The 25,281-nt window shown below is 39.3% G+C and overlaps 1 protein-coding gene across 9 annotated transcripts in view; it reads left to right on the forward strand.

The window, feature by feature from the left end:
- The window catches only part of SMPX (small muscle protein X-linked), a 41,440-nt gene that overhangs the window by 6,660 nt on the left and 9,499 nt on the right, over nucleotides 1-25,281 (forward strand). For 4 of the 9 annotated variants that reach the window (XM_083826405.1, XM_083826404.1, XM_083826408.1 and 1 more), the window contains exons 3-4: nucleotides 1,141-1,230; nucleotides 5,089-5,239. In XM_083826405.1, coding sequence (XP_083682531.1) covers nucleotides 1,141-1,230; nucleotides 5,089-5,226 — 228 coding nt within the window. In that variant the 3' untranslated portion in view covers nucleotides 5,227-5,239. Of the gene's footprint in view, nucleotides 1-1,140; nucleotides 1,231-5,088; nucleotides 5,240-6,110; nucleotides 8,175-12,269; nucleotides 13,134-25,281 lie in introns of those variants that run through there. The other 5 variants (XM_083826409.1, XM_083826406.1, XM_083826412.1 and 2 more) reach the window with 2 other exon arrangements.

Raw genomic sequence — 25,281 nt, forward strand, 5'->3', positions numbered from 1 at the left:
GGACCAGGTATCAGAATTAGGGTTTTGTGGTCAGCCTCAGGTGGCAGTGGGAGGCTGACTTCTGCTTTATTGACTCCAAGGGGAACGGATGACTGAGTTCAAAACAAGCACCAGGAGGAGAGATCTGTCTTGGGAATAGTTCTGATATTTCAGCTCTGCAAACCTGTACGGCCACGCTCTCGGTAAAGCACTAAACTGTTTCCTATTCCAAAAAAAGCAACTGACTGGAGATACCAGCGCCTGGCTGGGGAGATGCTTAAAATTAAAAAGAGCAGAGCAGGTTTTTTCCACTCATAAATGAAATAATGGGTTAAGTACTGTGAGGCTGAAAATGCCTTGTCTCCTGGGAACTTAATAAGTGCAGCTGAAAGGTTTTGCAATATATAAACTAAAGCTCAGTGAAAAAGCATACGAAATGAATGCCCAGTTGTCTATAAAATACACAGCTCTACAGACATTTGCCAGCCCCACTGAGATGGTAACATCACTGTACATAAATAAAAGTGAAAAAAAATGAAAAAAGGGAAAGGTGTTTATTTCTTGGCAAATGGATTCTTAATTTGTTTGATGCTGGATTGCAGCTGCCAGAACATTTGTTGGTACTAAGAAGAGTGGGCTGTGTTCCTGTGGCTACCCAATTTGGGGCACGATCTGCAGGGCCAGGATTTGAGCAGAAGGAGGGGATTGTTCATCTTCATTTTGTGCAAACCAGTCAGATGGTAAACGACAATAAAGCAGGTCGCTGTTTGAAGGTTCTCTGTTTACTCTCAATAACATTACCGATTCACCCGCTGGTTTTACAAGTGGGAGTCATGATATTTTGATGACATTTCCTACGAGCAGCTTCTCTTCTGAGATCACGAGATAAGAATAGGTATAATTTGTGCATTTAGTTGATCACATCATTTGACTTTTAAAATAAGCCAGGCTGGGTCACATGAGGAAACAGATACATTTTTGCTGTTCTTCCATAGGCAATGTTTTCTGCCCTCACCATGGGAGTATAGTGATGATGCCGTAAGTGCTCAGAAACCACAATAATGTCCGTACCCTGGTTGCACCCCTTTGGAGTTTTGCCACTTACCATTGTGCATCTATCTATCGGTTGCTATTATACACATCCTAATTTCCTTCTCGCAGGCTAATATTAACATCCCAATGGGAGCATTTCGACCTGGTGCAGGCCACCCTCATAAAAGAAAAGAACTAACACCTGAAGAAGTGGAGGAGGTAAGAAAAAAGGGTGCTTTTTGATTTTTATTTTTAAGGGAGTCCCTACCATTAATGTAAGAAAGCCTTTAAATCAACCTTAGAGCACTACCTACCAATCTTAGGTACCGCAGCTGACATACAGGGATCATTCATGGGAGTAACTGGCCATTTACTGAAGGCTTCCTATATACACCATTCTGTTTTTGATGCTGAGGCCTGTATAGGAACTGTTTCAAGGGTATGTAGTTCCACTTAAGCAACAGGATGATATCTGCTGTCAGGATTTCATGAGCAGTATTTATCTAGACTGGAATTGGTGAAATACAGCAGGAAAAGTTATAGGAAGGCTTTGGAAGGGTCTATTACTACCTACTGCCCTGTGGTGTAATTTATTGTTTCAGCTTAACAATATTAGACAGGTTTTCAAACCCAACGTTTGGAGACCTTTTGGGATTATTTGTCAATAAGTAGAGATTGAATGTGAAGACTATACGTTTGCAAATTAAAACCAGAAATTGTGAACCTGCAGAAGCATGAAAATACTCCTTGACAGATTAAATTCTGTGCTGCGATGTTTACTGGAAGTATTTAACATTGAGTTTTGAACGTGAAGTTAAATTTATTCTTTAGTCAACATTGATCACAGATATCATGTTTCTGGATGATATTAAAGCATCTTATCTACTAGGAACTTTTATAATAAATAAGAACTAAGACCAACAGTGGAGAAACAGGAATAGTGCAAATAAGAAAAAGACATAAGTAAGATGGGTGCTTAGGGCTTCTTAGCCAGGTGGCTTAGTCTGGCTGCATAATCCCCACCTCAGAACTGGTCTTGCTGGGCCAAAGCTGCTGATGCTCCTTGGAGCCAAGGGCAGGGGAGGCTCAGATCGACCCATTCAGCCAGGCTGGCTCTGGCAGGACTCTGCTGGGCGGACTCTCAGCCATGCTCTGGGTGAAGCAGGGCTGTCGTGGTTGGAGGGAGCCTTGCCCTCACACAGAGCAGAGCCCTGAGGGCCAGGAAGGAGGGAACCAGCCACTTCACTCCAGGCACACAGTGACAGTGCTGGTGGTGCAGCCCTCAACTAGAAACAGCCAGGTTTGCTTTGGACAAATCATCAGCTCCTTCCAACATGGTATAGGCACTTATCAGTGACGGTTTTGTCTGCATAATAGCTAATTCTTCCTTTTCAGTCTAAATCAGACAGGTTTGTTTTCCGAATTTCAACATATTTGATATAAATAGTGCTCTGCTTACAGAGAATTATTCTGAAGAAAACAAACTCAGCCCAATTTAACTCCTTTTTAAGAAGATTAAAAAGAAAACAAAACAAAACATAGAAAGTGACCTTAAACACATACTGTTCCCCTGAAAGAAATCAAACCACATTCTCTCTGCAGTAATTAAACTGGTGAAGGAATGCAAGTTATTAAGCAGCAACTAATGTTGTCTGAGTGAATTCTGGTGGTATTTGAGAAATAAAATAAATGACAAGTGCTGATAATTAGATTTGGTTGGGTAATTGAATATTGCTTTGCTTTACAATTATGTGAGCGCTATACATGAGACAGACATTATGGAATAAAAGTTCTTGCTCCTGGTTTTATAGTCAATATTCAACCAAACCAGTGGTAGCAGAGACTACAGAGACAGCTCTTCTCATGTGAATAGAATAAAAATGCTACCACTTTGTTAAGCTTTGCAATAGAGCTTGTGAGTCCTTAAAGCAGCCTTAGACAAATACACCTTTTGCTAACAGTCCTTAGCATTTTTCTTCGTATTTTAAAACCCTGGCAAAGGAGATGAGTGAAATATGGCTCTTACTCAATGGGTTGGTGTGGTCTCAGGGGACTGCATATTTTTGAAGGTCAAAGGAGAGGACATGTTAACATGCAAAAGAAATGGGAGGTGGGAATTTGAGAATATAACTTTTCTTCCGTCAGAGCATTTTCATGCATGTATTTGTTAACTCATGTCATACATCTAAATCAATCTGCAGACTTCCTTCAATAAAACTGAAGGCCGAGGTCTGATCTCAGCTGTTCCTTGCTCACAGAGTGAGTGATCTAGGGAGAGATGCAGTCATAAATAGCACACACCTGAGACTGGGATGGAAAACTAACATGGATTTATGGAATGCAAAATCTCCAAAACATGGTCAAAGTTTACACTATTTGTACTACAAGAAGGAATGCTATAGCAAAGGACTTGAAAAAGTCTTTTTAACATGGTGTCTGCTATCTACTAGTAAGAACTGTGTTCTTTTTAGAATGGTGGTTGTTTTGTTTTGTTTTTTAGATTAGCAAGCTGTCCAGGAAAACTGTAAATGGAAACAAAACAAGCTCATGACACCTCTGACTACTGATACAATTTTGTGCATCCCTCCAAACACCTTTTGTGTCAGTCTAATTATTCTCCTGTTGTGCTTTGCCACCATTCCCAGATGTCAGATTATTAAGCTAGATAATAGACAGTACGTGTGGTGGCTGGGGCAGGACTACTGACTGGGATCTTAAATTATCAAAACAGAAACAATAGTATAATGGTGTTAATTAATATTAGCTTATATTAACTAACATCATATTAGCTAAAAAGTGGGAAAAGATAATACAAATTTAATAAGCCAAGCAACATAATTGTTGCTGCAGTTTTCTTTTATATGTTGATCTGTAGAAAGTTCTGAAAGATCAGATAAGAAGAAACTGCCAGTTTTCTACAATTCTTTGTTTATTTGCTACTTGACATTGTAAAAGTCTGCTTCCTTAGTAGTATGTAGTCCTTTAGTCAATAGGAAAAAGGGTTTTTACTGACCAATAATAATTGACAGATAGCTTGGAAATTTTAAAAATGAAGTTAAATATTAGGAACAGGCTGATCACAGGCTAATACATCTGAATACTAAATTAACTCCAAACTACAAAAAGCCCATCCCAAGAAGACATTCACAGAGTAATTAAAAATAAGTAAATAATAATTGCATTGTGAAGTTATTGGCAGTAAAATATTCATTCACCTCTAATCCTACATGATTCCCCCTGTATGTTTGCTGTACAAAATACAGAACAGACTGGCTAGACCTTAAACTCCCTACTGGAAAGCTACTCCTTCAAAATATCGCTCAGTGTAGAACAGAAATAGTCTAAAATATATGCTCTACCTCACCTAGGAGCAATAGTACATCAGAGGAAGTACCAAAGGGTGAAAAGCTGTGGTCCATCAGGAAATTAGCTGAGATGCTCGCTGTTAAGTGCTGTTTTTGTGTTAAGTGCTGTTATTTTTACAGTGTCAGCAAAATAGCCATTAGGGACTACCTTAAATTGAAATATAGTGACAAATTTTTTTCTGTTCTTACCAATGAGGTTAAGAAAAATTAAACATAAACTCAAGCTGAGCTTGGATGGAGCTTCTGGGGTCCATAACCTACTATCATAGCTGGTCTCCAGAGCTGGGGAAATGCGTGATGTTTTTCCTCCCCATTTGGCCAGCACCTATGAGACTGTAAGAAATTGGATAATAAAAATGGTTCTTCAGCTTTTTTTTCTCTAAAAAATGAAAGATCTGGGAGTTGTCTTTAATACCTCACTCAGTTAATTTTATGCTAATGATCCAACACTGTAAATTCTTAACCATTTACAAAAAGATCCATATTCCTCTGCACCGAGCACCTTCTAAATATTTTTTGTAAAGTGTTTAGACATTCAGGACAACAACCAACAGAATTATCCATCTCTTCCTGCCCCCCTCCCCTCAGAGGTTTCCATTGTGATTGAATTTAGTATAAAAACATCCTTTTCTGTTTCTCAAATAACTGACCTATGCTCATGCTCAAGAATTTTCTATTGCAGCAGCAAGGTCACTGATATCCTTTTGTGCAGAGTGTTCCTGCTACAGAGGAGGAGAAAGAAAAGAAGCATCTCCCAGGGGCTAAGAAACTTCCAGGTCCTGCTGTCAACTTATCAGAGATTCAGAACGTAAAGAGTGAGCTGAAATTTGTCCCCAGAGCTGAACAGTAGTTGGAACAAGCAGGTGAGTAAGAGAGGTTCTTTGCATAGCTCTAGGAAAAGCAGGCTGGTCCAGAAACATTTTTATGTCAAAAGATGTCTTTTCAAAAATTTTCAATAGCCATTTTCAAAATGGCTATTATTTTGAAGCCAGCTAACAAATACCATCTTCATGCTTCACAAGCACAAGGTCCAGTTCTGCTGAATACAGGACTTGTATTTTTGTACACTAACTACTAATAGATTTATTACAATGCAAATAATTTTATTACAGTGAGGGACAAGTAGGTCAGTATTTTTAAAAATTCCTTTAGAGCATTAGAGATTGGATATTATTTTATTTCTGTAATTCAAAGCTAACATAGTAATGGCTCCATGCATTTGATCACACAAATGCACTCAGTGCCACTTGTGGCACCCAAGGACGTGCAACATATCTTTGAGGATCACCTCTCTCAACCTACTAGCTACACTTTTGATGCAACCCAAGATACAGTTGGCTTTCTGGGCTCCAAGCATACCTTGCCAGCTCATGTTGAGCTTTTCGTCCACCAGAACCCCCAAGCCCAACTCCACAGGGCTGCTCTCTATCCATTTGTCATCCAGCCTGTAATCATGTTTGGGATTGCCCTGACCCAAGTGCAGGGCCTTGCATGTTAATGCAGATTTCAGAATTATTTTAATCTGATTTCAAACAAGGCCAATAAACCTCTGTTGTTTTACATTCTGAGCTATAAAATAATTAATAATGTTTTCCATCAATGAAATTATCATTTTATTTTCTTTGAAAAGCCTGAGTCAGTAAAGATGAAGTTATAATGAAAGTTCAGCTGTATAGAGAAGTTTCAATACAAAACAAACAAACAACAACAGTAAGAAATATATTTGTGTCACAGAGTAGTCATCTGAATTGCCAGTTGTGCCTGACACAAGTCCTTTTTATCATGAAGAGAGACAGAGGAGCTAAGCTGAGTAAAAGAACATCATCTGGAATTTACTGCACAGAAACATTAAAGGAGAGAAAATAAAAAGCAGTGCAAAAGGATTCTGTGAACACAGAAGTGCTGTGGTCCAGGAATCTTGAAAGAAGTGGCGTATAATCTGAGTGAATTGTCCCAATACACACTATACGTTAATTTATTTTTTATGTGCAGCATAAATATGCCATTTAGAGGGAAAATATGTTTATTTTTTTCTTAATTTTAACCATCTCTGCCATAATGTGCATGTTATTTTTGAAGCAACAACAGAGTCTTTCTCTTCAGGAAACTTGGGAAAAGGAAGATTAACATTTTGTAAAATGTAACACTGTCGTCATCACACTAAAGCAGTGCCCAGAGAAATATGAATTTTTAATGTGAGGCTTTAAAGATTTTTTTAATTTATTTTTTTGTGTAAGAGATATTTAGATAGAAATTTAACCCCATATTTAGTCTCAGGTGATTGCTATTTTCAATGTTTAAAACTGTTATTTTATAATTAGCTTCTGAGAGTCTGACAAAAACATTTAGGGCACATGCAGAGATTCACTGTAAAGAAAAGATTTCTACAGGAAGATCAGCAAAGTGAAAGTGAAAGCTGTGAGGTCATTATGAAGTCATTTCTGTCTCCGTCCTTCTTGTGATGTTGTATTTGATTAGCAGGTCCCAACGCTGACACAGATGGGATGGCTGATCACATCATTCATGGAAAGGGCAGAAAGGAGGAAAGGGTGAGGGGACTCTGAAATACAGGAGGGTGACAAAAGGGAATGGTTGTGTGAAATAACATTGTCCAGCTGGGAGCAGGAGGTGATCAGAGGTTGCACAGATTCAGCCATTAAGTAATTACTCATTGTAAGTGCGTGTGATTGATTGGAGGTGTCTCCGCCAGGAGATAAACAGTGGAGTGTTTCTGATTCCAAAAATTCCTGCAATGATGCTAAATATGATCTCCGTTTACCTATTTATCTGGCTAATGTGAGAAATACTGCTTTCTAGATTTTGGATAGTACAGTCACAGATCACATCTGAAAACTTAATTTCTGTAAGATTTTCAGACACGGTACTCACTGGAGACTAGGAGTTCAGTTTTAGTTGCAGTGCAGAACTAAGCATATGCATAAATTCTACATAAAATTGAAATGTAAATCAATCACTTGCCATATACAGCAGCCTGGAAAGGTATCTTTCTAAGGACTAATCTAAGGACTAGTCTAAGGGACTAATCTAATCTAAAGGACTAATCTAAGGGACTAAAAGACTAATCTAAGGGCTGTCTCCCATACAGGATGTTCATCAGTTCCGTTGTTTTAGGCATGGCCTGCAGCCTTATATAAAATGTGATGTAGTCAGTGAGTTGTTTTATGACTGTCCATTCCAAGCCAGTGAAGATTATCTTTTTTTGCAACAAGTCCATACTCACATCTGCCTGATACGTTGCTTCATGTCCAAGAAGGGGTTACTGACCATCCTCTAGATGTGATGCTCTCTAAAGAATGGTACATTGACTGGTCAATAGAATATGTCTGTGCAGAGTGCATACTGATAAATGAGTGCATTCTTTGGATTTCATTGTTTGGAAATGAATTCTCTCTCACATCAGTACAATAAACTCTTCAGATATTCACAGTCGAGGGATTTCCCTTTGTTGGTATTTTTTATATTTCTCATGGTATGCTGTAGGTACCCACTGAAACTGATGGAATAACTCCAAATTCTCTGGATAATTTCCATTATGCTGTGATTCTATAATAAAATATCATAAGAGTATCAAAAATATACATAAAAATGTCAAAAATATCAAAGGTTTTATAACTACAGCAATTATTTTTAACACTTCCTTTTAGTATTATCATTTGCCAATGGATAGTTTCAGTAAATTGCAAGTCAACGTGGCCAATTTTGTTTAAATGTTGATCCATGTTTTCTTGCTTGGTTTTAGAGTGCAAACCTATCAGCAAAAATAAAAAATGAATAACAGTATGTTGGTCCATTATTTACAAATCTACTCCTGCATAATTTGTAGTTTAGAGTAACTTTTGTTAAATATTTTTGGTTTTGCTCTTTCACCAAATTAGGGAATATCGAGAGACTTACTAAAATCATAGTTGTGAGTCTAACAGTTTGTGGGAGGGATATAATTAGTAAAATGTCATAACGCTGGATCCAGTGAAGGTCATAAAGTGCTTATCAGTTAAGATATTCCTGTAGTCATCCCTTACTGCTGGTCTATCATCTATAATTAACTCATTAGCATATTCTGCTTTGTCGTAATGAAATTTTTTTCTTCCATGGAACTGTAGACGATGAGTTTGATGGAGTCAGTTTTAGTATACAAATGAGTTGTGATTCATTTTCATTTTCTCTGTCTACATTTTTTTTGCTGCTCCCTTTGTATATGCACATTTCTACATGCGTAAGAGTGAAACATACACAAAATAAAATAGCAACACAATAGCACACACTAATCAGCTAAGTATATGTCCTATTGAGAAAGCCATTGTAGGAAGCATTTAATTTGACAAAAGGAGCCTGCTATGGCTGTGATTTGTTACTGATTGTTGTGATACCTTATGTGATAACTAGCATGGTGATTGCACATGAAAATAATGATTGAGCAAAAATTGTCATTTCTCTTAAGTATAGTTTGTATTAATTGCAGACAGTTAGTACCAGAACTCATAGAATATTTGGGTGCTTTCTATATCCTTTACTCTGGCATTGTCTTCTGGACATGTTTGGAGAAAGCTCTCATTTCAATCCCAATTACAAATGTACTCAGAATTTGGTCAGACAAGGTTGTTAAGCTATGCCTGGGCTGTTGCCCACTAACAGGGTGCCTGTCCTGTTCACGGTATGAGAAATAGTCAGTACTTGTAGGTAAGCCCTGGTCTTTACCTGGAAGTCTCCTGAGCAGCACTGCTCAACAAATGTTAGTTCTGTTGTCAGCATGGGAGTTGTATTTTGAGGGCATAAGAACAAACAGCTAGTAAGAGCTCCCCAGGTCAGCTTAGACTTGCAGCATTACCTCCTCTACAGCATATCGGGAATCCCGTCTCACAAAAAAAAGAGGAGTCTTGTCAGCAGAGCAACCTCTGAAATTGGCATCGCTTGGAGAAGAAAGAGAGAGAGGAAGGGAAAACAACAGAAGTCCCTTAGAGGATAGAGCTCTTATATCCATACTAAAAGATGTTCCTTGGTGTCACTATTAATTATTTGCAAAAAATGTCAATTACCCTGGGCTAAAAATACACATTATAATTTTGCCCACTGAGTACTGTGGATGTTAATAACAATTTCATGCTATGTACTGCTTTTAAACTGCATCTCACTTGAATGGTAGCCATCTACCTCTCCTTACATCACTGCTTTGATACACTTTTCAATGATTGCATCTCATTCTTATGCTCAGGTAGACCAGAAGAACATGGTTAAGCTGCTGTACAGTAACAAGCAAAGTTACTGATGTTTTCTCCAGCAAACATATCCAGTGTCTCGCTAGTAGAGGACCTCTGACATGCTATAAGCTCTTGGAACAGCCCCATGATTTTAAGAAATTGTGTTTATTTGATTAAGCCCAATTAGCCAAACCTTGTGTGAGAAATGGAAATTCTACATTCAGAGGGTGTTGGGGAGTTCAGATCAGGAGTTCAGATCTCCTTCCTTACCACAGGTGGGAACAACAGGGTGAAGAAAAAGAATTTATTTGCAAGAAAATCTACCAGTCTCTCTATGTCAAAGTCAGAGGAGGCTCAGAAGGGGATCTCATCAATGTCCATAAACACCTGAAGGGAGGGTGCAAGGAGGACAGAGCCAGGCTCTTTTCAGTGGTGGAAATTCCAGATTAGGAGTGCTTGGGGATTTCATGGCCAGTCATCAATTTTGCCAGGCAACTTTCTGTTTGCAAAATTTTCTTAAGAAACTAAGTAGTTGAGTTTTGTTGTTGTTGTTGTTGTGGGTTTTGTTTGTTTGTTTATTTAATAGCATATTTAAGGTTCTTTTGATGTGCCAAAGTTTCCAAGGTCTTTTTTTGAGTCTACTTCTAGACTTTAAAACAAAAGAGCTAGAAATTTCTGTTAAAAGAGAAAACTGGAATAGCCAGGATATAGTTTGATAAAAGAAGAACCTTTGGAATCATGTTTTTCCTTGAGGGAAATAAAAATAAATGTTACTCATGTTTTATTTTCCCAGAATTTCTGGGTTTTAAAGTAAAGATTTAGTTGATTGTCTCTAACATGGCCTGCAGATGTCCATTATGAACTGAGGGTCTCTTCTCTACCACTGCTGAAATGCTGCAGTAAGCCTCAGCATGTTGTTCCCTGGGCCTTTGAAGATCAAGGAGAGGTTGCCTTCACATTCACTTGTTCAGTGGTGGACTTGAGCAGGTAAACGGGCTGGAGAGGCTGCTTTCTAAATGCCTACCAGGGCTTAAAGATATGCATTTGGAGACTGATTTTAGTGAGTAAAGAACAGGGAATGTTTCCATGAACAGCAAATGCTTCCCTATGAAGTAGTTACACAGAAAAAGATTGTATACTGTGGTTTTGAAAACTAACTAATAACTTCAAAACAAACCCCGTAAAATCAGAAAACATTTTGCTCCAACGCAAGCTACAAAAATGGATACTATTTTTTTTCAAAACATAAAATATGCAAAACAAATATCTTTCATTTCCAAGCTATGTCTTCAAACAGTGTGTTTTTATTACTGGAAGAGACAAGCACAAAGTAGTAACTCAAAGTGTTCTCATTTTTCCCAGGAGCCCAAGTGTGACAGGAAGCCTCTATTAATTTTTATAACGTGATCGTGTTATTTACTACTCTGCCATTGCCATATTCAGGGCTCACTCAGAGAGTTTGCAGACATGTAGAGGTCAACAGGCCTCAACAAATACACAGAAGAAATTTCTTCATTGAGCCTCTCACTTTGACACATTAATGCTCTTAAAGTAACAAAATACTTCCCACACTGGCAATCTGGTCTCACAAATCTCTTCTCTTTTCTCAGATGAGAACCATCAGTCTTCAGGGTGGGAGAAAGGTCCAAGTATTTGGTTGGAAAGCTGAAATTATTTTTTTTTTAAATGAGTCTCTGCTGTCAGTACTTGCTTTTGTGTGATCCCTCTGTTGATCAGTTAGCCTTGAACTTCTGTTGTCACACTCCCTTGTAGATAATCCCGTTTCCATCAGTGCTGCTCCTAACAGATTTTGTAAGAACTACACTTTTCAGTGAATTCCTGAGTTGGACACTATTGCTGTGTCCACACTCCTAAAATGAAACTTATAAAGGCCGGAAGCCTCCTGAAGTTATCAGATATAGAGAGACTGAAGTGTGAAGGTGGGGTACAGTCAGTAGGCTTTTTTCTTGCTTATCTCTGCTATATGTAGTAAGAGATAGCATGAATTAATCACAACATTAAAAAATAAGTATGACTGGCATGTATTCTACTTGGAAATCTTAGAAATCCCTACAGCCTTAGGCCTCGATTAGGGCTATTGGTGAACAGACCCTAGTATCTGGAGAATGCCCTCTGACTTACATGGAGCTTACCCTGAGGCAAACACGCAGGAGACCATGCAGAGCTAATTGGGAACCACGGGCATTAGAAACCATTTGGACAGCAGGAAAGAGATGGTACCAAACACTACAAAAGAATGAGATGAAGGCTATTTCTCTGCACCTAGAAACCATTCTGCCAGCTTTCGGTATGTGTGGAGCCCTCAGACATTGTGATGACAGGTGTCATCCGGAACCCAAAATAACAAATAATTCCAGTCACTAACCTTATGGGTTAAAACTGGGCACAAGGGTTTTCAAGTGCCTCTGTCAGACTAAAAAGGCTAACTGCTTTTGAATACATGAAGTGCAACTTCCTACATTATTAACAGCTCAGCTGGTTTTATCAGACCTACATAAATTGTAGCCAATTAAGCTGACAGTATGATCTGAAACATCATGGCTCTGATGTGATAATCAAATGAATTTTCTTCCCCTAAATTTAGTGCCTCATCATTTTGTTTTATAGCTTTTATTCGTTTCATTTTATAAGAGACTACCTAATTATGTTTTCACAGCCTTGTGCTCAAGAACCACATAAATTACTGCATCACCGTGCTTTGGAATTTTTGGCATCTCATTCAGGATTTTGGCTCGATGTTGCATGAGCCTTGTCATCTGCGTCTGAGAGCAGACCATCTACAAGTGTCACAAACCCTTTTCTATACTTGGGATTAGGCCTGCTTCAGCCACTCAATTATTCCTTGTGTGCCTTGTTTTGAAAAAATACAGCTTTGTAGTGTCAAGGCTATCTCAATTCCACACTCGGTTGCAAATTCCTTCTGAGAAAAAATAGCATCATATAATGGCAGCAATAGGTAGAGCTCACCATGACAGTAATTCCAACCTCTGTTGGCTATTGGGCAGCACTACTGAGGAAATATTATTCTGCAAATTATTCTGTAGATATCTGTTTTTTGCTCTCCCTATCTGCTCTGGTTTTAACCACCTAATTCCCCCTTGACCTGCTGCAGCAGTCTCAAATACAATGTATTTCCATGCACTAGGAGAACAAACTACACAACATAAATAAACATTTCCCGTGAGTCATACTTTATTTCTCGCATTTTATTTGCTGCAGCTTGTAGCTACGTGAAATGAAACTTAGCTGAACTAAACTTTGCTTAAACTTGGGAACGAGTATAAACTCTGGGATTTTGTCTCCATTTAGTGGTTAAATTAGTGTGGCTGTGCTTGTTTCTTGCACAAATGGCTGAGCTCCATATACGGACATGGATTCAATAAAAGCAGAATAAAACCCTCAGACTTGATGCTCAAACCTCACGCCCTCACTTTGGTAGAGTTGTCATAGCATTGCTTTTAATTTAATAATGCAGTTATTCAATTGGTTAAAAAAATAAATCGAGTCCTTCATCTTTTAATTCTCCTGGGTCTTTGTTCCTGTTTGCTGCCTCAGAGGAAACCTTGTCTTGAAATTGCTGTTCCTCCTGCATGGCCGTACAGAGTCTTTCACCATACAGAAATGTAATCTTGGCATGAACAATTGCAAATACAAATGCAACTGTGAATGCACTTAGGGAAGAAGTGGGCAGTAGCCGTACGGGGCATTAGCCTTGCTTGCTCACAAATGAACCCAGGGAGAAGCAGGCTAACTGGCCCATGTCAGATGCTGTATAAGTGCATTTTGACAGCAGTGTAGCAGTAGTACTGGCGTACACAAGCAGATGGCAAAATTGCTTTTGCTGAGGAAACATCAAAGAACAAAAAGCTTCCCCCAAGCCAAACTGCTCTTGTTCTAAGGGAAGTACGTGATGACAGTAGCTAGATGGTGTTATTTCAAGGCTCTGAAAGGTACAGCCTTTGTGTATGAGACAAAACCAACACAAAGTGTGTGCTGAAATGGAAGATAATAAAAATCTGAAGACTTGAAACTAAACATTTGAGCTTAAATAGGGAGAACACAGGGAAAAGCAAGCCTATATTTGTTTCTGTGTTTGCAAATCATGCTGTTCTTGAGTGCAGTATCCTTCCAAAAGACTGTCAAATACTGGGATAGAGTAGGTCCTCTGTTGTACAGAGCATTTACTTAAGGATCTCAGATCTTATACTTCTGTATTTCTAAATTTCCTTGATTTTTTTTTCTGAAAATAGTTGAATTGATCTGTCTCTTCAGGGTTTGAACAGAAGCTTTTATTTGGGGGAAAAAAAAAAAGAAAAAAAAAAGTAATCTTCCTCTCTTGTCTTTAAGACAAGAAAGGCTCTCCCTTTGAAGACAAGGGGCATATTTTCAGTTTTTTTTCAACTCACTTTGCTGAAAATAGAGTTAATTTGGATGGGTGTACCTCACATATTTGTTTTAAAGTTGAAGCCCATCATTCAAAAAGTACCAGATTAGGCAATGACATTAGGCAATGACATTAGGCAATGACATTAGGCAACGAGGATTTGTAATCCTTTCTGCTCTGTATATTCTTTTCTTATTTTTCTTCTGGGCTAAATGCATGTCTTGGGTTTCCTATTAGATGTTTGAACAATTATTTCAGGGGCAAATCAGTTGCCTGCCAACTTACTGCAGTTAAACGCATTAGTAAACAACGCCTGAATCGCTGTTGAGCATGAAAGCTCGGTGAGGACGTACATGCTCAGCTTCACGTGTGCAGTGAATAAGAGGCTGAGCCTGGCCAAACAGCACTGCTCAGCTGCTTTTCAGCATGCTGAGCTGCGGGGTGACATGATCACATGTCCAAGCGTGAAGTCATTTGCAGTTTGGTTGAAATTAAAGAAATTTATTTCCCTAAGGCAGGATGAGAAGTAGACCAATTAGCTCCAACTCCTTAAATGCCTTACCTTAATAGATGCCATGGAGGTGACTGAAGACTGGCTCCCTGAGAAGCTTGGGCTGACCTGAGGCTAAAGGCCTCATTCTCGAGCTGAAGTTTCATTGTCCTTCAGCGATCTATGTAGGCAGCTGATTCTGGTAGCCATGGAGGATGGCAGAACTACGTACCACACTACTGTGGACCTATTTGCCTCAGAGAGGCACTAAAAGCTCTTCATGTCCCCATGTCTCTCTTTGCCATGGAGGTGGTTCTTTTGCATGGTGGTCTAGTGGACAAAACTGCCTGGATGCTACCCTCTGTTAAACACCTACTGGTTAGCTGCCTGCACCATTAAAGAGGGGAGCTAATGAGGAGCAAATGCCCCATACACACAGGTGGTGGGGCAGATATGAGTGGAGAGTAGATGTCCCAGAGCCTACAGCACTGACCTGGCAGAACCAGGCCACTCCTGCCTTGACTGCTGTGTCCCAAGGCCTGGGGGAAGGCCAGCATTATCTTCTGCTGCCAGGTGCACTTGCGTTGCTCAGGGACGAGTCCTGGTCTCTCCTAAGAGGCAACTGGCCGTAAGGAGACGTACAAGGTTACAGGATAGAGTCCCCAGTTCCCACCCAGAGCCCCTGGTGTCTCTGTTCACATAGGTCCACTCGGAAACCTGCCCTGCAGAAGCCTACTCTCCTGCCATCTCAAGGAGATGTTGCTGCATACACTGTTAAGAATCCTTGAGCCACCTCTGCAACCAGCATCTTGAGGCTTTAGGGGAGAGCTGTTTAGATACAGCTAATAGAAAAATAATTGAAAACAATCATATTGTCTTCTCTGGGGCTTCAGCAACATCCTGAGTTGAGCCAGGAGCCATTAACCCTCACACTGGGTTGCAGTGTGAACCATCTCCTCCAGATTTGCACCTGAGTACTTTCTTTAAAATAAACAGAAGAGCAATTTGAAAGCATAGCGAGAGAAGGAATGTGCTGGTAGCCCCCCCCGTTCTGCGTTGGCTCAGCGATTATCACATGCACCCAGGATGCAGGAATAAAGCAGTTCAACTCCTTCTTCTCAAAAGGATTAAACCCCACATTTCTTGCCTCCGTGGAGACTGGAGACTACCTTGGCAGAGGGGGCCTTTTCTAGACTTTGAACTAAAGCAAGACTGCTGTGCAGAAATGAATTAAAATTAATCTGTAGACTGTGAGCCTGACAGCAGCTTAACACGGAGTTCAGTTGTCAGTAGGGAAACCTGCTTCCCTGTGTCTTAGCATGTGGACTGCTGTATGCCTTGTCTTAAGGCTAATTCATGTGGCAATAGTTTCCTCAAGCTGTGCTTTAAAAGAAGCTAGGGTGGCTGCTGCTGCATTTTGTACAAAGCCTGATTCAACAGGGTAGGTGCTGAAGAGGAAGGTCTCTGTGGAAACCCATCATGCTCCTGGGTGCTGCTCAGTGTTACATATCTTCCTGGTACTCAGCTGAGCAAGTTTATGAAAAATTAGGTATCTGTAAACAAGTTTGAGCACAGTTTGAGATTATTGTATAGTTAGACCACAGTTACGGAGGTAAGCGCCTAGGTCCCTGTTGCACCACAGGCAGCTAAACCACTAGGGTTCTGGCCCCCGTTATTGAAGAGCACAATCCCATTGCCACTCAGTGGGAGCTATGCTCTGAAATCACTTAAGTGCGTACTTCTCAAAATCCCACTCCAAATTTGTATGTGCGAATTGCATATTGTTCATTGTTAAGAGTGAATGCGCCTCTGTGTCTTTCTGCAACCCGATCCAGGACACATACTGATACAGCTGCATGAATGCTCCAAAAGGAACTGTTTTATGTAAATCCTGAGAAAAGCCTGTCTGTAGAGCTAATTGAGCAAAATAAATCTTTTCCACAGAAACTGTGGATCACATTAGTGAAAATTCAAAATCAAAAGTTAATCAGTCTTAGAAGCCTGTTTTTAATAGCAGCTCATTCCTCTCATCTTTTCCTTTTATTTTCCTGTGGAAAACATACTTTTTTTTTTTTTTCAGTTTGTTTAGTCAAAAACTAGTTTTGTGTTGTGAAACAGGATGTCATAGAAAAGTTTAGTTTTACTATATATCCTCCAATCAATCCTAATACCTCATTTCTAAATGCTTGCCTGTCATAGACTGCAAAATCAAGAAGCATATTGACAGTACAGTCTTGTACAGAAAACATGCTGCAATGCCTTCATTTATGTTTTGGAGTAGAAAACAAAAGAAAACATAATATTTCCAATATTTCCAATTTCCAGCATTTCCAATTTCCAACATGTAATATTTCAAATATTTCCAATTTTCCAAAACATAATATTTTCAAGAAAACATGTATATTGGAAGGTGTAATAAATGATGAAAAACTATAAACACAACATGCATATATATAGTTTACTGACATGAAAGAGCTTCATATGTAGTGTATCTGTATGTATAAAATATTAACTAGAAGCTTTCCAAAGAAGAAATAATTACCACATGACCTGCAGTAGCTTTAAAGAAACAAGGTAATGCAAGAAATTAAGCATATACTGCATAGACCAGGTGTCAGAATACACAGTTTTGTAATACAGTCAGTTATATGTCAAATTAAATTAGCATCATGAGTATGATGTCATGCCTTCATGCTTATCCATCTCTGAAGAAGTCCTGTGAGTTATGTCTAAGATGGCTGTTAAAGTTCACAAACCTGTTCAGACCTCTCTCTTCCCTATGGCAAGGGGGCCACAAAATTCAGAACAAGAGTGTTACATACTCAGAAGAGGGTGCAGAGAATGTGGGTTAGAGAGACTGTTTGCTGTTTTTTGGCAGCTAGCAATCACTTTCTTATCACACATCCTTTTCCTTCTGTTTGCTCTACTTTTTAATTGTGATTTGCTTCATGCTAAGTGCTAAGCATTTAAAAAAAAATAGTATTTGCAAAGTGCACAGAAACCTCCCAGTCCTGATTTGATATTTGATAATACCATACCCAACTTCCATTTCTTTTGTAACTATATTTGCAGGGATAGGACCATTGTCTCAGCCCCCTTTTTATTGCACATGCTAGAATTATATTGAAGTAAAACAGGTGGATGAATAGTACCATGATTAATCATAGTTCAGTCATGCTGTGATATTATCTGTAGACATATCAGATGTGCACTATATTTATATAGAATGACACTGACACATTATGAATTCTGTTGAGAAGAAGCCATATGACCAGGAGAAAGCAGCATTTTTAGTAACTATAAGTAGCACAGATAGTCAAACGTGGGCTATCTGCATTACAGCCTGGGTAAGGTGGCAGAAGAGGCAGAATTCATGATGAATAAATTGGATATCGCTGCCCAGAGATAGAGAAGGCTGAAATTTCTATTTCTTTTCTTGGAGAGAAGCCCCTTCTCGGTGTCTCCAAGATCAAACAACTTGCTGCTCTTGCATTAACAGCAATAAAATCAAGTTGAGAGAGCTCAGTGATGGGTATTACTTCATGAGTGGTGGCGCTTGCCCTGCCCCAGCCCTGACACCCCTGCATTCCCCATCCTCGGCCCCACAGTGCAGCCGCGCTGACAGGGCGAGCCACATGGCTCCACATCACCCTCCCAGTTGAGGAAAGCCACTCTGCCCTGGCACCTCAGGAAGGGCCACTGGAAGAGCTTTACCCAACAGGCCTGGCCCTGCCATTGCTGGGCACATGTTCTCTTTTAGCTGGTGAGCAGCATGGTGCAGTGTGGTGTGCCTTGCTGTGTTTCAACTGTCCGAGTGCTGGTGAAATCCCGTTAAAATAAACCCAGATCTTGGCAGAGTGCTTGCTACCCTGATGTCTGCCTCTGAAACAAAGCAATCCACCAGCAGAAACAACCCCATTGTAGCCCTATCTGTTGCTGCGGCCTGGCTGGGCAGGCAGGCCGAGGCTGCAGGCCAGAGGACAGCTCTGTGACAGCCCCGCTGGGCACTGCACTGACTCCAGGGCTCCTTTTTATTGCTGTTGTTTTGTTATGGTGATTTTTAACTGCCAGAGAGCTTTCTGTGCTTACCGACACAGGCAGCTGGGCATTTCTTGCCATTTCTCTCTGTCCTTCTAGGAAGGGGATTTGTACAAGTCAATGCTATTTCCCCCCCTCCTCAGTAATAATGTACATGAGAGGCATGCCCTGCTGCTCCTTCAGCAGTCAGAAGTGCTAAAATGCAAAAGGCTCTTTTCTGACAGTTGTTTCTGTGCTTGTGCTTGCTATGTCATTAATAAAGGCTGTTCTTCAAAACATGTGTTTGCAAACGAAGTTGTGCTTTTACCAGTGCTACGTTATGATTCTAGTGCAAAACATTGCCCAAAGGGTTAATGCTGAATCTAGGTGCTTTACACCATGTATTACTGGCGGTATTTTTTATTTTTAGTTTATCATTTAATTTAATTTAATAAATTTAATTTTTATTTTATTTTATTTTATTTTATTTTATTTTATTTTATTTTATTTTATTTTATTTTATTTTATTTTATTTTATTTTATTTTATTTTATTTTATGTAGAGAAGATGAAATCATTGTTAGTGAGGGGTTAATCACAGTTAAAACGGTTACATAAATAATGCATTGTGACCAGTAACTCTTATAGGCAACTAGAGGGCAGACTTCTAAAACAGTTCAAGCTAAGATGCAGCTAGGTGTACCTCATGGACTTCCCAAAAACATGCTAATTGTCTGACTCGTGGGGGTTTTGCATCTTTAACTGGCTAAATACTTTCAAAATACTTTCCTAATATGGCTCAGGAAGCCTATTTCATAAATATATATATATATATTCATTGTTTTATGTGTCAACAGCCAAGTAGCTGGTATTCTGCTAATTATTATATCCAGTAAAACTGAGTTGGCATTTCCTTATCCCTCCCTATGTCTCAAAGTGGTTATTTTCATCAATTGTGTCTTATTGTGTACTGGAAATCACTTTGGACTGGAGAGGTTTTCTGTTTTTGTTTTTCGTTTTTATTTTTATTATGTGTGAGTATTGCTTAGCATCTGAATGGGGCTTGGCTTCTGACCCATTCATTGTGGGATGTTTACAAAGACCCTTGCAGTGGCAGAGGAAAATGGAGAGAAGTGAACCTATGTGGCTGAAACACCAAGAAGCAAGCTAAACAAACAGAGCCCCACCCCACCCAACCCTGGTTTTAACTTCTCATGAGCCAGTCTCACAGTCTGGGGGAGATGGGGCATACGCTGTAATTTTTCAGGACTTGGAGCTGTCAGAATGAATAATCTTGAAGGCAGTGTTTAAATGTTTTGCGTCACACATCTGAATGAAGCTGGAGATCAACGTAGCGAGAAGCAGAGATGAGGCGGGGGCTGCAGGGCCAGTTTGGAAATGCCAATTTTATGTTATTCTGCAGAGCTGGGCCCTGCCCTCAGCAGGACCACAAACACAGAAGAACAGCTGGGGTTAAACCATACTACAGAGATTTTGAAAAAGAGACTATTTCTCCCCTGATTAGCAAGACTGAACTGTCTCCAGCAAGTTCTGGCTGGTAGGAGTGCTGAGCAGGAATTAAGGTTTGGGAGTCTGGCAGGCCAGAAGTTGTCGGCCCTTGGAAGCCCACCTCGAAGAGCTGCACCAGCACCTTGGCAGGCTGCCGGGGAGCCAGCACGGGGGCTGATAAGAAACTGCCCAGCCCAGTCATGCTCAATGTTCCACGCTGCATCAGGAGAATTGCTGAAAGCAAGATGTTTCCATAAAAAGTTACACTTCCAAAGCATAAACCTTTCCCAGTGGAGAGATGTTCCATCAGAAAATATTGGACCAGTTTGACTCTTGGCATACTCCAAGGTACAAAAGCTCATTGCATTTTAAATAAACTTCAACAGCTTCAGACCATGCCAACTCTCAAACAACAAATCAAGCAAACGCTGCTTTTTCTCCTGTAATTATCCAACCTAATAATTCTCTTGCCATTTTCCCCTTTCGCTTCACTGAAGGAAGAAAGGTTGTGTTTGCAGTACACCAAGATGCTGTTTGCTTCTAGTTTCATTGCCCAGGAATTTGAAATTCATGAACAGTCATGATATAAATACATACAGCTTTAATCCCAAATTATGTATGTACAAATGGCACTAAAATTCAATTACTCTCAGGACACACATGATCAGACTTTGTTTTGTAAAACATTTCTGTTTGCTTGGAAATATTCCTTTCTAAAAACAGCATGAAGTGCACATTTTCTTCAGGGACAAATGAAAGACAAAGTCTGCCATGCAAAGGTTCAAATGTGGCTTTTGAAAGCCTAATGAATTAACATCTAATGCTTAGACCTTTCCCCTCAAACATTAAAGTTCCATGAGAGATGGAAAGTGTCTGTGATGAAAAATGAATGGCAGAACTAGCATCCTGGAGGATATGTGAATTCTGAGGAACAATGAAATAAAAATGTTCAGACAATGTTGAAGTGTGGTAGGAACTGAAAAGTCAGGAAGCTAAGGGTGCGTGTTTATGTGTTCACTGGTGCAGATGAGTTAACATCCTGTACAGCCTTATATAGTGTTATCTGAAGACTACAGCTTAAAACAATTTTCCTCTGACCATCTCATATCTGCAAAATTTTGTGTGAATGCAATAATGCCAATTCACCTTGTGTACATACCAGTATTTCTCTGAAGTAAATGACCTGACTATACACCTGAAGTACAGATGAAAGAAAATTTGGTACCTATATCTTAATTTCTGAATACAAATCAGCACTATTAGGTTATGTGTTCAGTCTTAACTGATTAGCTGATGCTTGTGTGAGTCATTTATCAACTTAACACTGTTTTAATATGTGCTTATTATTAATTAGTTTCTCAATTTTTTTTTGAAAAGGAAAAAGCCACCAACTCCACAGATGTGAGTAGGCAACAAAGACCAGTGGCACTTTAGAAATGCCATTAGTGAGGGGATCTGTTCCAGGACTTTATGGCAATCCACAGCATGCCAGATTTTTCACTTTCCACAGCCTTTGCCCCGCGATTCTACCACTCCCACAAAATAAAAATACATTACCTCTTGCTTACAAATTTGTATTTAAAAATACAACTAATCATAGAATCATAGAATATCCCGAGCTGGAAGGGACCCATAAGGATCATCAAGTCCAACTCCTAGCACCGCACAGGTCTACTCAAAAGTTCAGACCATGTGACTAAGTGCACAGTCCAATCGCTTCTTAAATTCAGACAGGCTTGGTGCAGTGACTGCTTCACTGCGGAGCCTGTTCCAGTGTGCGACCACCCTCTCGGTGAAGAACCTCTTCCTGATGTCCAGCCTAAACTTCCCCCACCTCAGCTTAACACCGTTGCTGCGGGTCCTATCACTGGTGATTACGGAGAATAGGTCCCCTGCCCCTCCACTCCCCCTCACGAGGAAGTTGTAGACTTTATAACCCTTCTCAGCATGTGAAAACCATGCAGATACCAAGCAGTGTTGCTTACCACTGGGCATGCACTCTGAAGAAAACGCCAACTTATATGTGGTACTAAGTGGCAGCCAGTGTGACAATAACAAAAGACATGAGCATTCAGGTGTAAAATCGGAGAGCCTTTCCAGCAGCAGCAATTTGCTGTATGATACATTGCATTTAGAGTAGCGAGAAAGTTTTGTGTATAATTTAAAGTTTTAATATTTGATTGGAGAGCTAGGACCAAATGAAGTGCAAGCATAAAAGAAGTCTAAGGCAAGTGCCTCAAACCATTGTTCACCATTTAACTATACAGCACAGTTATTCATTTTAGAGTTCATATGGCATGAAACAGCATACTCTTGAGGCTGATAACCCATCCCTACAAAACTTTTATTGCACTGTTTGACTATGATAAGACTGCTGAAAGGATTTAACTGGAACAGTCATTATAAAACCATAAAAATGTCAGTAAAAATAGAGTCACCTTTCTCCAAATTTCAGCCCCCGCAAATCAACCTTTTTTCTAAACAAAACAACAACAACAACAACAAAGCAAAACTAGGTGGCCTGAATTTTCAAAGAAAAGCACAGAACATCTGAGGATTTTCAATTTCCTGTTGAAGAATATATATATTTTTTAAACTAAATCAGGCACTTTCCACTAGAGGCTTTGTTTTATTAGATTTCCAGCTTCCTGCCCACCCTAAAAAAAAAAAAGGAGAATAAGTTCTTCCAACACTTTCCATGGCAAAATCAATAGATGGGAAGCATGGGCTTTTGGTTGTGCTGGAATTAGCGATTGTGGGTGAAGCTATGGCCAAAGTGAGTGAGGATGCCATGAGAGCAGGTGACGAGGTTCTGAGGAGTGCAAAATGACTTTGGTCCCACAGCTTGCGCTGCCATACGTGGGACATGAGAGAGGTTGGCTCCTTGGAGCTGTATTGCTTGTGGTGGGTTATCTCATGACTGTCCTTCCCCAAAGGCTGTGCCTCCCCCAATCATTAGTCACTTTTGAAAACCACGAATTCTGCTTTTTAGCTTTATAATAGTTTGCCCATGGTTAATCCAGATTACATAGTGCAATATTAGTCATTATGTTCTTGCCTCCTCCTCCTGTACTTCACCTGCAGACACCTGTGAGGAATTTCCCCCCAGTTATCTCTGTGGTGGGTGACCAAGAGCTGACTGTAGGGAGTCTGTGCAGTGAGAGGAGTCACCACCATATACATTTTCTCCTAGCTGGAAACTTTGCTTTCAGAGACACATCCTGGTTGAGAAACCCCAGTCATGTAATTAACTCTCAGTATGTGCATTTTATATTGCATCAATGAGTGCCTCCTTACAGAGCCTTCATCATTTTCAGCACACAAAAAAAAGATGTCCTGTTGTTTCAAATAGCACTGCTTTTTTGGACTTTTTCTTTTAGTAGTTGATTTTTATTGCTGCTTTTTATATACTTTGCCAATCATTATGTTATTCCTTATAGTGCTTAGCCTGGCTCCTTCTGTGTATATCTTCAATCTGAAGGCATCAAAATTATGAGTCTGTATTTTTTTTTTAATTCTAATTTTTATTTTATTATTTCTTAGTGGGATCTAGCAACTTCTTTTTATTTTCATGGTGCACCACCACCCAGGTGCTTTTCTGCTGTCTGTTTTTCACCTGTGCCTGAAAGCTGATAAGTGGTTTTGGCTATCACTGGAGAAATCAATAGGATTTGTAGCACCTCAAAGGAGGCAATAAGTATTTTGCAGGTTCTGTTCTTAGACCTTTAGTTTCTTACTGATAAATTTGCTACAACAATAATTCCTGAACTTTCATCGTCTCTGTAAGGCTTTGTCTTGAGACTCCAAATTGCTATTACGGGGAATGAAAATAAAATAAAACTAGACTGTCCTGGAAATTCCTTTCTAATCTTAGTGCTATAAATTTTTTACTACTTAAGCCCTTTAAGTCATGTGGCTTCATTAACAGGCTGTTTGGACATACTTGCTCGTGCAATCAGGATGATACCTTAAAGGGGAACAAGCCCTTGAGCGATCCTACATAGAAAACTCAAATGCTTTTTTAAAGCAGAGGTGGTATAGGTGGATGAAAATAGCTTAATATGCATTCAGAGAACAATTTCCCCCCTATATTGATTTATAATTACAAAGGATAGTAATTATAGGCGCACACCTGCATGAACCTAACAGGCCTTAGTAAAGTGCCACAAAGGAAAAGCTGTATTTTTCCCTTCTGAAGGTATTAATTTCAAAGGTAGTGAGTACTGCAGCACAGTTCTCACTGACAGAGGTAGAAAGAGCTATTGCAGCTTCTCATCAACAATGTTAATCAAAGTATTTAGTATATACAGCTCGGTATTTGGTTCCCATTAAAAATCATAAATGACCTCATAGACTCACAAAGCAATTGAAATTGAGTCTGAAAATCTTTTTATAGGGATGACATTTTAGGTTAAAAGACATCAGAGGGTAAACATTAATGAAAATCATAAAATTGAAGAAAAAAATGAAGCAAAAAAATGAATTTAACATGATGTAAACATATGCAACAAGCACTTTTTTTTTTTTTTCAGACACATAAACTGTGCAGAGAGAATGTGAAAGGTAGTTCCAGAGAAAGTCACAGCAGAGGTAGAAATGGCAATAATAAAAACTGTATCAGAGCTCATATGTTTTCTTTGTAATACCATTTTGAAATGTTATGCATTATCAGTCCTTATCAATTCAGTTTCTATGAACTGTTTGGCTGTGATAAACCTCAAGATATGCTTTCCCAATTTTAAGAAACTGTTGATTTTCATCCTGAAAACCAACATATTTATAGCAGCAAATTTACTGTTGTGAATCATTAAGCTAAAAAATGTGTTCAGTAAGGTGCTACTTCATTTAAATGATGATAACTAGCAGCCCATGTTGTATTGCTTTTGGTGGCTTTCTGATCTGAGCCAAGAGCTGCCCCCAAAAAAAGACCAAAAAAAAAAAAAAGACCGATGCAACTGAGTAAATGATAGAAAAGTTCAGAGCACATTTCCATGATCTAGAGAGTATAATGTCTGTGACATGATACAAATACTAAACCTTCTGAATTAGTACAAGTCAAGAAGTAGTGGCATTTGTTATGGGAAGAATTTCTTTCTTTTTCACTGGAAAGACTGAAATCTGGTCCTTTTTTTTTTTTTTTTTTTTCCCACTTTTGAAACTGCTACTAGTTGCTACACCTTGGTCTTTTAGAAACTGCATATGAAATTTGCATTGTCTGCATCTTGGTTCCAATAATCAACAGAAAGGAAAAGCAGCGTAACTCAGTGAA

This window comes from Anser anser (assembly GCF_964211835.1).
Source record: "Anser anser genome assembly, chromosome: 1".
Lineage (NCBI taxonomy): Eukaryota > Metazoa > Chordata > Aves > Anseriformes > Anatidae > Anser > Anser anser.